A 12,447-nucleotide genomic window follows, 5' to 3' on the forward strand; every position below is an offset into this window, starting at 1 on the left:
AAAATGATTAGACCTTATCACAATGTACCAACACATAATGCAATAAACCCTATCGATATATCCATTTGTGTTCAAACGTAGCAAACAATCTTGGGCTTACGTAAATCGTAAAATAGTACGCAGATGTAAATTTTTGAATAGTGCTTTCAAAATTACAGCAATTTTATTAAAAACGATAAAATGATCTACTTGTACTATTTCTAACAATTTTGATTGTTATGTTACAGACTTGGTGAATTTTCAAGCCATAAGTCATGGTTTTAAACAGCTTATCAAGAAGAAACAAGATTTTTGTTTATCTTACACACTTCTTCACAACTTTGGTAGGTTTTTTGCTTTAGTTTAGCATATCTATTTGACTTTATGTGTTTGTTAGGTTGACCTTTAATCAATATCAATCTACAAGCCAATCAAAACATTGATGAGGTAACACAATGATGCCAGTTTGTTTCAATGATAATAAGAGCCGATACTTTCTTTAACATTTGTACTTATGTATTTCCGTGTTGGCGGAGGCTGCAAAGCATACGATTAACCGCAAATTTGAACATCTGAGAAGAACACGAACTTCGTCCCCTCTCACAGGTAACAACTGCCTTATGTTATAAATCTAAAATAATTTCTTTGTGATAACTGGTACAGCTATTTGGTATATAAGGAAAGTTCGGGCGTGTCCTTCTGCCTCATTTTGGAAAATATAATGAAGTTACTGTGACTAGACTGTGAGTGTTGTCTATTGCAGTTTAATAAAAATTCTGACCAAATTGCAATTTATTTTATCAAACAAAACTGTTGAACTGGTCATAAATTTAATTAAACTTTTGTAGTAAATTTCTGTACATACTTTTATTGTAAGAATAAGAAATCAGTTTGAATTAAATTATGTTATATTCACTAAAAAATATATGTGAAATTATATAATATATTGTTAATAAGTTTCCATGGGAGATAATCTAAGATCATTGATCTTTTGAAAATATGATATTATCTCCCTTAAAAACTTCAAGAGAACATATTTAAGCTTAAAGTTTATTTCAACACGTATTTTAGAGATTAATTTAAAGAAAGCTTTGTAGCATGCATAGAAAAACACCATTTTAGATTAAAAAATACAAAGACTTGAATTTGGACATTTTTTAGCATTTCACAAATTACTATCTATCAAATGGCAATTACAATAAAAGTATGTATAAAAAAATGCTAACGTAAAATTGATTACAATATTAAGACCAGTTATAGGCTTTAATCTAATATTCTCTCATAGCAAAATGGCTTTTGTCTCAAAATTCATATATAATATGATATATGTTTTCCCTTTATATTGAAATACTACTATTTTCAAATAAATTTTGAAAATAGAATATATTTCTCTGAATGCAGCACAGAAATATTAATGAAACTATGTAGAGTTAATTTTAACACACATATCCATTAAAAGGTATATACTATTTACTGGTTTTGTTTTTGTTATTTCGCCGCGATATAGCCTTTTTGCGCTAAGGTGGCGTAAAGCAAACATCAATCATTGTTTTTGTTATTTTAGGGTGCGCGCATGTGGTGGTTTGGTATTGGTCTTTTCATTATAGAAGTGACTCCAGATTCATTGCAATTGACTGCAATTTACGGGTTCAGTAATGGTGGTGCGTTACTCCTATTGTCGACTGTAGTAGGAGATATTATTGACAGAACAGCAAGACTTAAGGGTATATTGCTATTTCGTCGTTGTGCCTATTCACATACCCAATATATACTAGTCTATTTTAAAGACTGTACATTCATTATACATTTGTACATGCTATGATGATATCTGCTCACCTTAAACATGCAACATCTGTACATTTTACTTTAAAGTTTTACATTATTACCATCAGAAATGTTAACAAGTAATTTTGTTCTAAGTAAGATCGTTGTGCGAATGACATTTCAGCAAAAGATTTTTTTATAAATGACGTCATAACTGCAAAGTTGATGTAGCATCAAGGAAGGATAGTTCAGCTGTACTTAGAGAGAGAAACAGAGTCCTTGATGGTGGGGTGTAAAGATAAGTCTATAGAAAAATACTTCCTTTCCACGTTAAAGTGCCGAATACATCATTAAAGTTTCATTTCAATTGGTCGGTTATAAAACATGTAAACTCAATATTATCTCTAAATTATGTGCCAAACAGTCATGCGACATAATAGCCAAGTTCAGACCCGTAGAATCTTTACTATTACAGTTGATACATATTAGAAATATTTCCGAAGATCATAGGTATGCATTTCGCAGGTCGGGATTTATAAACATAGACATAGTAAAATTGTTTGCCTTTAGGTGCAATGAGATCAGTTGACATGCGTAAATTTTTAAACTGTTCCTGTTTTATGTTTTGAAGTTTGTATCGTGTAACTGTGGTAGCCTTATGAGTTACCTCAGCTTTTAATCCGAATTTTACTCTGCATCATTTTTTCAGTTTTCACTAGCATACTTTTAAATAATACGTTTATCTTTTGTAGCTGCACGCATAGCCCTATTTCTAAATAATTTTGGGATTGCATTATGTTGTGTGATTGTTGTCTTTGTCTTTACTTTTCGTCCTGAACTTGAGACAAAGCTTCCAGAACAAGGACTTCTTAAGTTATGTTTCACACTGATAGTTATTCTTACGATATTTTCAAATCTATGCAACCTTGGAAGGACCTTGGTCATGGAAAGAGATTGGATTGTAGAAATTTGCAATAGAAAGACAGATAGCATCGCTAGTAAGTTTATATAACTGATTATAACCAAGTAAATGCAACATTTGACAGAACGATTGTATCATTTGAAGGTCCCATGCCAATAGGTATTCATTCAAGTTGTCAAAAGTCGGCTTGTCGTTTATTTGGGGGGGGGGGGGGGAGGGAGGCGGCGCTGTCTTAACAGAGAAAAGGGAAAATTCTAAAATCATGTGAATTTTCATACAAGAATCTGTACTTGTAAGACCGATTTATGGTTTTTGTTCGTCAGTCCTTTTTTTAGCTCATCTTACCCAGGGTCAAGGGAGCTTTTCGCATCACTTGGCATCCATCATCCGTCGTCGTCGTCCGTTAACTTTTACAAAAATCTTCTTCTCTGAAACTACTATGCCAAAGTTAACCAAACTTGGCCACAATAATCATGGTGAAGGTAAATCCAGAAAAGCGCTGCGGACGCATGAAATTTATAACGTGTTGTTTTCATTTTTTCTTCTTAGTAAAAATCTTATTACAGGATATATCGTCATTAAATGACGAATTTTACAAATTTTTTAAATGTTTGCCTATTATCTTGAAAACTAGAAATCAAGAGAAACTTCAAGTAGCAAAGATGATCAGCAAGACAAGATCGATCTACAAAATAAGTTAATAACGCTGAAATCGTCCGAAAACTCCTTAATGGAGTTACTGCTCTTTCAAGACGATTCTTGCCCATTTTTCGTGTGTTTTTACCTATTGTCTTGAAAATTATAATAGATAGAGATGCACTTTTAACCGCAAAAATGGTCAGCAAGACAATTTCTTCAAATAAGTCAAATGGCCATAATTGTCAGACGACTCCTTATTGAAGGTAATGTCCTTTACTGACGACTTTTACAATTGTTTAGAGTTTCTGCCTAATATCTTGAAAAGTATAATAGATAGATAGAAACTTAAATCAGCAAAAATGATCAACAAGACAAGATCGATCCACAAATAAGTTAACAAGGCTGAAATCGTCCGAAAACTTCTTATTGGAGTTACTGCTCTTTCATGACGATTTTTACCCATTTTGAGTGTTTTTACCTCTTGTCTTGAATATTATAATAGATAGAGAGGCACTTTAAATAGCAAAAAAGGTCAGCAAGACAATTCCTTCAAATAAGTCAAATGGTCCTTATCGCCAGACGACTCCTTATTGGAGTTATTGTCCTTTAGTGACGATTTTTACAATTGTTTAGCGTTTCTGCTTAACATCTTCAAAAGTATAATAGATAGATAATAACTTTACTTAGCATAACTGCTCAGCTAGACAAGATCTGCAAATAAATCAATGTTTGAAATTGTCAATTGACTCCTTATTTGTGTTATTGCTCTTCAATGACGATTTTTACCAATTTTAGTGTATTTACCTATCATCTTAAAAACTATAAAAGATAGATAGACACTTTTGAAGCAAAAATGATCAGCAAGAAAAGATCTACAAATAAGTTAACAAGGCTGAAATCATCCGAAAACTCTCTATTAGGCTTCTTGCTCTTTAATTACAATTTGTTTTTCCAATTTTTTGCGTTATTGCTTATTATCTTGAAAACTATAAACGACACTAATAAAGCAAACATTTTCAACTAGACAAGATCTACACATAAGTTTAATTCTTCCGATATCGATAGTAGACTCTCTATATGAGTAATTGTCCTTAAATGACGATTTTTTTTTGGTTAAATCAACAACAAAAAAGGAGATTTTTGTCATTAATTCTTTTCTAGTCCACAATATTAGAGAGTGTCCTTTGTTGTAGAGGCCAATAGACCTAGGTGAGCGACACAGGCTATTTAGTGGCTCTAGTTGGCATGGCTCTATACACATTTATTTTTTTATAGTCTCTATGTTAGAAATGTATGGCCAAATTCCCTTGTAACTGTTGAATTCAGAGAGACAACATCCGAAAGTTTGTGAAACATGTCTGAATTTGGACATTTAAGCATCCAAATGATATTTAAAAAGATATTATCATTTTATAAATATCATGAAGTGTTTCCCTTCATGTTGTTGAAATGTTGATTTGAAAAGTCCTTCTGATTTATTTTGAAAATTTGAAATATTGTCAAATTTACACTTTAATGTACGTTTGGTTTGGGTTGCTCACCCAATTTTGTCAGTATAACTGTGCTATATACAACTGTCATTCGAGTGGGAGGTTTAGCTAGCTATAAAACCAGATTTAACCCACAATTTTCTTCTGAAAATTCCTGTACGAAGTCAGGAATATGACTGTTGTTTTTCACTTGCACCGTTGATTGATAGCGTTTAATTTTGTCAGTTTTTATGGACTTTCCCTTTTTGAATTTGCATTAGAATTCAGTACTTTTTTACACCTCATATATCCTAATAACACTTGCATTTCATGTCATAATATAGTCTTATATAGTGTCAGCTTTATATTTGATATCTCGTATAATTTAAACCAATCCAATGCTGTAAGCGAACAGAAATTTTGAGTTTAGGTCACTCAAAATTGAAAACTCGATCCTTAGAATTTTTTGTACAAATATAGGAGCGAAGCGAATATTTTAGCAAGCGACACCTAAAATTTTATGACAGGAAGGAAAATCTGCAAAACTTGTTTTTAGGAGCGAAACTATTTCTTACCACCACAATAATTGTAATTTTCTGTGAATTGTTGGGCGTGAGATGACATTCTAAAATAATGTTGATTTAATTTAAATGGATTCAGAAAATTCTCAGCGAGTGGCGGTTAATTTATTTTTAGGTCTTCAAAATTTTGGAGTGAGCGACTCATTTGGAGTGACCGACTCATTTGGAGTGACATTAACTTTGATTTATTTTGCTAATGACAATAACAAAATTAGATAAGACTTAAAATCTCAATGAATTTTAGCTATTTGAAATTCTTTTATATTGATTGAACATTTTACATTCAACATATTTATGACCTACTAGAATAATTTTATACGACCTTGCACCAAGGATTTGCTAACATGTTTTGAAACATATCTTTTGAAATGTAAGATTAAATCGTGTTCCTCGTCTTTCTTTCATTGTGAGAAACATTGAACAAATGTATTTATTTTTTATATAAAACTAACAGCCGAACCTGTTCATTTTATAGCAATGAGTGCCACATTCCGTTTCATCGACTTATTAACAAAAGCATTCGCACCATTATTGACAGGCCAGCTAATGACATATGTATCTAGTATGTACGGTGCTGTTTTTATTGGTTCTTGGAACATCTGTGCTTTCTTCATTGAGTATTGGCTTCTTGGAATGGTTTATAGAACGAATCCGACTCTGCACTCCAAAGATTCAACTAAATATGGTACTATATGAATACATTTTTTTGAAGACAAACCACAGATTTCATATTGTGAATAATCCCCCTTACAGCATATTTCTATTGCAAATATACAAATATTATGAACTTATCGCCGGTTAACTCAAGCATATGTTGAAAGATTTCCTAAAAATATTTCGCAGCTGGATAGAAATGTGTCATTCAAGAGAGATACGATTTAGTTGATGTGAAAAGTAATTTTGCATAAATATGTTGCGTCTCTAGAGGAGAAAACTGTTTTCTCGGTGTTTGGATTTAACATGGGCATTTAGAAAATACTAGGTCGGCGTAAAATGAGCGCATTGAGCAGATTCATCATCAAAATATTGGTTGTTGTAAAACTCAAAATTACAAACGAATAGGAATATTTTAAACAAATTGATAATTTTGCCAATTGACTTGGTGATGATAATTTCAATCTTATACTTCCATGATGAAATTTCATTATAAAACTATACTAGAACAATAGTTAATGTTTGTGTCAGTAACAATCGGATGCGAATCATATTTTATAAATTTACTAAGACTAATTCAACCAAAAATTTAAACGTCTTATTTGTACAATGACTAAGTTATCAGTAAGTGTTCGTAGTGGTTATGGTGTATATTTGTTATTTGCTTTCATAATACAGAACTTGATGTCATACAGAAAGAGGAATTGATGAAACCATCTGAAGTTCATCTGGAAAAAGAAGCATCTTCTCAAGAAAAACAACTAAATGAGAGTGCTGTCGAAAGTGTTCCAAGGACAGATCAAAACCAGTACGAAAGCAGTCAGAAATCAGTGAAGTCACGTGACGTAGATAAACCAGATTCGTCTTTCGTTGGGAAATTGTTTTTCAGTTTTATTGCATTATATAGAGGATGGCGCCATTATATTAAGTATAAAGTAGCAGTTGCAGGTCTTGCCTTAGCGTTCCTTTACTTCACAGTACTCGGTTTTGATAATATTACTATTGGTGAGTTTAATATTACAAGTGATGTAAGATGCAATTAGTAACAAAAAAACATAAGCAAACTAGTAGGTTGACAGTTTATTGAGATTTTTGTCTGAACACGGTTGCGTTCAATGTCATAGCAGCTAGATAGCTGCTATGTCTTACATATTTATATATGTTGAACGATATAATATATGCTACGTAGCTAGGCTATTAATAATAACCTATCCGACGCCATTTTGGATTTTCTAGATAGCATAATTTTTTAGGCTATCTAGATCTATTTAGCGGCTAGGCTAGCAATACGTTCACACGGGCGGATCCAGGATTTTGGAAAGGGGGGCGTAGTATGTAAAGTTCGCCGAGCGGAGCGAGGCGAAATTTTTTTTTACCTTTTTTGGGATAAAAAACATAAAATAAATGTAAAATGCACATTTTTAACGATTCCTGACGTGGGGCATGTATATTTTATAGGACATTTTTGATTCCGCATTCTCCCCATTAATTGTCTATATATAAAATGATTGAAAGGATCCAAAGCTATGTACTAATATATTTTATGTTTCGGATTTGTCAGTAAAAAATGGACATGGAAAATTCTCGTTTGTTGTATGGTTAATAAGCATAACCTCACAGATTTCTTGTTGTAAACATGATATACGGCTATTCAATGAAGTTTATAATACGACCGACACGAACAAAGACAAACAAGCAATTTTTATCCAAATGTTTGGTTGAAATGTTTCACCCAACAAGGGAAGTGAGGGGTTCCAAATCAACCAAAGGCTACGAATGAGTCTGAAAATCAAATGCCAACGAAGTTGTGAATGACGGTCGACAAATGGAGACATAAAGGCCACACCCAGCAGGCAGGTTGTAGTTGAAAAAGTATTCAGTATATCAGTTCGGCGAAACAGACATTCCGGTCAGATATGGGATTTACATGCAAACCCCCCAAAAAAATTACGCCCGTTTTTTGTTCACCACGTTCATTTAATGCTGAATAATTTTGTTGGATTTTTTTTTCTTATTTCAAAAAAGGGGATAATTGTTTTCAATACAGATACGGCCAGAACTTTTGTTTAAGGCAAAAATCAGGGTCAAAATTTGTTCTCTAAAATATCTCAGACTGCCCTATCAAATCAAATGGTCCGTACCTTAGACTTTAAATCTATCTAGAGCTTACTGACTGGGGATCATTATTCAGCAATGTTATTAATTGGTTGGGGCGTGTGGGGTTACACATATTTTCGTAGGTGAATAATATTGCTTTGGAACTTTTTTTTTCATGAGAGTGTAATAGAATATTACTTTCTGTTGAGTGGAATTGTGAAATAGAAGTCAATACGTTCTTGCTCAATCCTTTGTCGCTTTGAAGGCGTCATGCTTGTCATCTTCCATGTCTTCCGACTAAGCAATGTGTTACTGTAATTTGAATTTCAAAGTGCATGACTGAGTGTCGTTTTTTCGACGTACTGATCAACTCCACCGTAGCGAATCACATGACTTCAACATAATCAATAATATATTACAGTAAATACGAGCGAAAAATATCTTTATAAGTAAAGAATTGTCGCATAACAATTAAATACACTGCCGGGAAATGGCAAAGTTCACCAAGTCTAGTCTGATTAATAATTTTACAAAAAAAAAAAAAAAAAAGTTCAGGCAAAGGGGGGGCGTACGCCCTATACGCCCCCCTCTGGATCCGTCACTGGTTCAGTAGCCGAAATCTACGTAGCCCTACGTAGCAGCTATGATATTGAATGCACACAAGCTCATACGAGAGTCTAGACGTATGATTCCACAATCACTTCCAAAACTATGACTATGATGGAAGTAAAGATGAATGAAAGAATAAAAACATCAAAGGCTTATAGATAGTGCCGCTAGACGAGCGTTTGGTTTGATCTACATAAGACACGTCAAAGGCGCTCGAAAAAAAAAGTCGGAATGCCAAAATTAAATTCAAAGTTGAATGGCATTTGAAAACCGAAAATTTCGAGGAAATATTGTGCCAAATACGGCTACATCTATCTGCCCGGGGTACAAAAATTCTGACTACTGGGCTGGTGATACCTTTGGTGACGAAACGTTCATCAGCAGTGCGTCGACCCAGTGGTTGTAAAAACTCATTACATATACATGGCTTATAATTTGGAACGGAACAAATGCAAATTGAAAAGACCACAAAACATGCAACAATTAAGCTATTTTAACCCTTGTGTTAACTTTTGGCAGGCGTATTTAACCATTTTAGTATCCAAAGTGTAACACGAAGTTTTTGTTGTTAATGGCCCAATGTTATGTGTAGTCTTATTTAAGAAACAAAGAGAAAAACGTACGATAATATACGCAGTACCTTGCGCATATTCTGCATTTATAATGATATATACATACATTTCTTTTCGCAGGATACGCCTATAGTCAAGGTATGACCGAGTCTATTTTAGGCATTATCGTTGCAATATCAGCCTGTTTTGGTATTATTGCATCTGTTGCCTATCCATTTTTACGCAAACATGTTGGGCTGGTGAACACTGGTTTGATTGGCCTAACTTGTCAAATATCATGTTTAGCGCTATGTGTTGTCTCACTATGGCTACCGGGTGGAACATTCGGACCAGCGTCTGACGTTCAGATGTCCCATGTTAATGTTTCTTGTACAACTCAACAGTATATCAACACTACCTTGTCAGCCAATGAAACATCCTGTTTTGACAGTATCGCCGATAAAGGCTTTGCAGGAATGTCAACGTCTCTAATTGTTCTTTTTGCTGGAATTTTGGGTGCAAGATTTGGTGAGTAATGTAGCTTTGAAATTATAGAATGTCTATGTAAACAACACATAGGTTTAGGGTAGAACTCGCAGAGGTGTATGAAGTGCTAATTTCAAAGGAAATCAAACTAATAAATATAGAGCACACAGCTTGTCTGTCATGCTATCATAATGAATGATTAAATGCTAACATGTACATTTGTTATTACATATATGTCAACATTACACAAACTCATGGAAGTTAAGCTCCGATAATCATGATATATTTTAAATCAAATCTTATGTGTTAGAAAGTACAGTAACATGGAATTGATGTTTTCCTTGAAAAGTGTTTTGTTTTTTCAAAGAAGTATTTTGTTAGTTATTTTGTATCCAAATTGATCGTGAAAGAACAGGCAACGCATTATGTCGATCGTGAAAGCAATTCGTGACTAGACCAGCGGAGGGATACATTCCTTCGCTTTTTTTAAAATTCAGCGATTGCGTTCTATTCCCAGTCGAACAAGTCTGGATTCTCTTGCCTGATGATGCATGCGTAGCAAAAAACGCATATTTGGAAACATCCAGTCTCGCTTAATTTGCAGATATTTATTGGTTTTAAAGCTAAAGGAATAGTCAATTCCTTCCTCTTATAGATATAAATACTGTTCATAAAAATCATTGGTATCAGATGAGGCCATTTTGACTTATAAAATGACATACAAATGGTGATTGGCGGAGAGACAGAGATTAATCTCTATAGGGCACAACGGACTAGTCCGTGTGGTCTTATAAAAAAAAAACCCAGAATAAATGGCATTGAACCATCATAGCCCAACATGTCTATTCCCCAACAAATGTCAACCGGAAAAGTCATGGTAGTCCAGTCTATTGCGGTACCATTTACAATGATAAGTATTCATATAATTACAGCATGCTTTAAATGCTTTCATTAATGTTTGCAATGACAAATATGCGATACCGGATATCTCACGATCACAAAAAAGTGAATCTTCAACATCAAATTTATCTAATTATTCCAATTTTCTCCTTCGTTCTGATTAAAGTAATACTAAATGATTTTAAGAACCATTTGAAACATTAATATAAAACTATGTTGTTCGAAGAATAGTAACTTAAGTCATTTCATAAAATGAAAAACTCCAGTTTGTCTACATTTTTTAGTCATTGAAATATCGAAGAGCAATCTGCCTTTTGTTGTTTTGTTAAAAAAGTGATCTTCTAAACTTTGATACTGATTATAATGTTCAACCGTTTGGACGGACAGTTTTTGTTTTATTTGTCCTCATAATTCAGTGAATTCCTTCACGAACCGATACCACATCTTACACGATCCTACCACATTACTTGACCATGTACGTTACTCTTTCTTTCAAGATATTTTTTGATCGATATACCAAATGGCAGCCGTGGCTTTGGTTGACCGATACGGTGTGTTTCAACTCTCTAGCGACATGCTTTTGTGGTCTTGGATCTTTAGATAACAGAATCGTCGTCTGAACTGTAAACTAACCGATTGTGTACTATTCCCGATTGTGATTCTTTTGTGTGGATTCCCATGGCGGATGGTGCCTGCATGATATTTGACGCTTACCATCCATTTCGATGCACGGTCTCCTTTTGGAGGTTGTTCGATTTCATCAGTTTTACTTTTTTTACCTTGATTTGTATCTTCTTACTGAACTAACGAGTTTTGAACATCGGTAAACTACTGTTACCTCTATAATGTTACCTGTAACTAATTAACTTAATACCGGGTGTCACTACTGTTACCTCTATAATGTTACCTGTAACTAATTAACTTAATACCGGGTGTCACTTTCTGACATACTACCTGCAGATAATAGCCCTATCAAATGCACAAAGAAAGGTGCATTTTAATCGCAAATAAATTCATGCACATATGTATTTAAAGCTGTTTTCTTTGAATTCATAGGTGTCTGGACTGCGGATTTAGTTATAACACAACTATTTTTAGAAAGTGTAGAAGAAACAGAGAGAGGTTTGGTGAATGGTTTTCAGTCATCACTCAACAAATTGATGGACATGCTCAAATTTGTAATGGTGATGTTTATATCCGACCCATCTATGTTTGGGTATCCAGCTTTAGTGTCATATTGCTTTATTTGCTCAGCCTGGTTGTTATATGCTGTTTATAAAAAAAGAACAACGGGAAACATATTTTGTAAAGGATGCCTCTAAATCTGACTGAAAAACATTATAAATGTGCAATATATACCTAAAGTTCTTAACATGAGGATCTCAGGCATAAAGTTTTGTTTATTTTAAAGTCTTTACTTAATTAAGCCAATTACAAACCGGAGTGCAGAAAGGAGAAATTATATAGCACCTCTGTATTTCGATAGAGCCAAACAAAATGAGGATTTCTATAAAGAACCTTTAATATCCGGCATCAGATCTTGCTAATATTTAGTCAAACTAAGGTTACCACTGTCCAATGCAAAATTGTGCACATGACGGTTTTGGTTTAGAGGTTACCTCACGGAGGTCATCCCAGAAACACGATTCGTGTGCATCATGAAAATGTAAATTCACAGTTCAAATTTACGTAATGGTGCTCTTCCAGATAAATTTGACCTTAGACGATCTTTGATCTTCTGTATTAGCTCTGGATTTCATATTGGTATTTCAGACTATCGGTCTGAAGGTTATTCC

At 33.7% G+C, this 12,447-nt stretch overlaps 1 protein-coding gene across 1 annotated transcript; it reads left to right on the forward strand.

Annotated features, from left to right (window-relative positions):
• The first annotated feature begins 232 nt into the window (after positions 1-232).
• On the forward strand, positions 233-12,061 carry LOC127731103 (solute carrier family 40 member 1-like). Its single transcript, XM_052239971.1, has 7 exons — positions 233-323; positions 1,544-1,703; positions 2,496-2,741; positions 5,830-6,039; positions 6,687-7,013; positions 9,407-9,793; positions 11,708-12,061. Exons 1-7 carry the CDS (start codon positions 255-257, stop codon positions 11,971-11,973), a joined length of 1,665 nt encoding a protein of 554 aa, XP_052095931.1. The 5' UTR covers positions 233-254; the 3' UTR covers positions 11,974-12,061.
• Positions 12,062-12,447: the final 386 nt, after the last annotated feature.

The sequence above is a fragment of the Mytilus californianus genome, unplaced genomic scaffold, assembly GCF_021869535.1.
Source record: "Mytilus californianus isolate M0D057914Y unplaced genomic scaffold, xbMytCali1.0.p SCAF_2, whole genome shotgun sequence".
Lineage (NCBI taxonomy): Eukaryota > Metazoa > Mollusca > Bivalvia > Mytilida > Mytilidae > Mytilus > Mytilus californianus.

What these genes read in the sequence shown, in the direction of transcription:
- LOC127731103 (XM_052239971.1), top strand. Translation starts at nt 255, where the DNA reads ATGGTTTTAAACAGCTTATCAAGAAGAAACAAGATTTTTGTTTATCTT. An exon ending in CAGAACAGCAAGACTTAAGG is followed by an intron (nt 1,704 to 2,495) that starts GTATATTGCTAT and finishes TATCTTTTGTAG; the next exon opens with CTGCACGCATAGCCCTATTT. An exon ending in CAAAGATTCAACTAAATATG is followed by an intron (nt 6,040 to 6,686) that starts GTACTATATGAA and finishes TTCATAATACAG; the next exon opens with AACTTGATGTCATACAGAAA.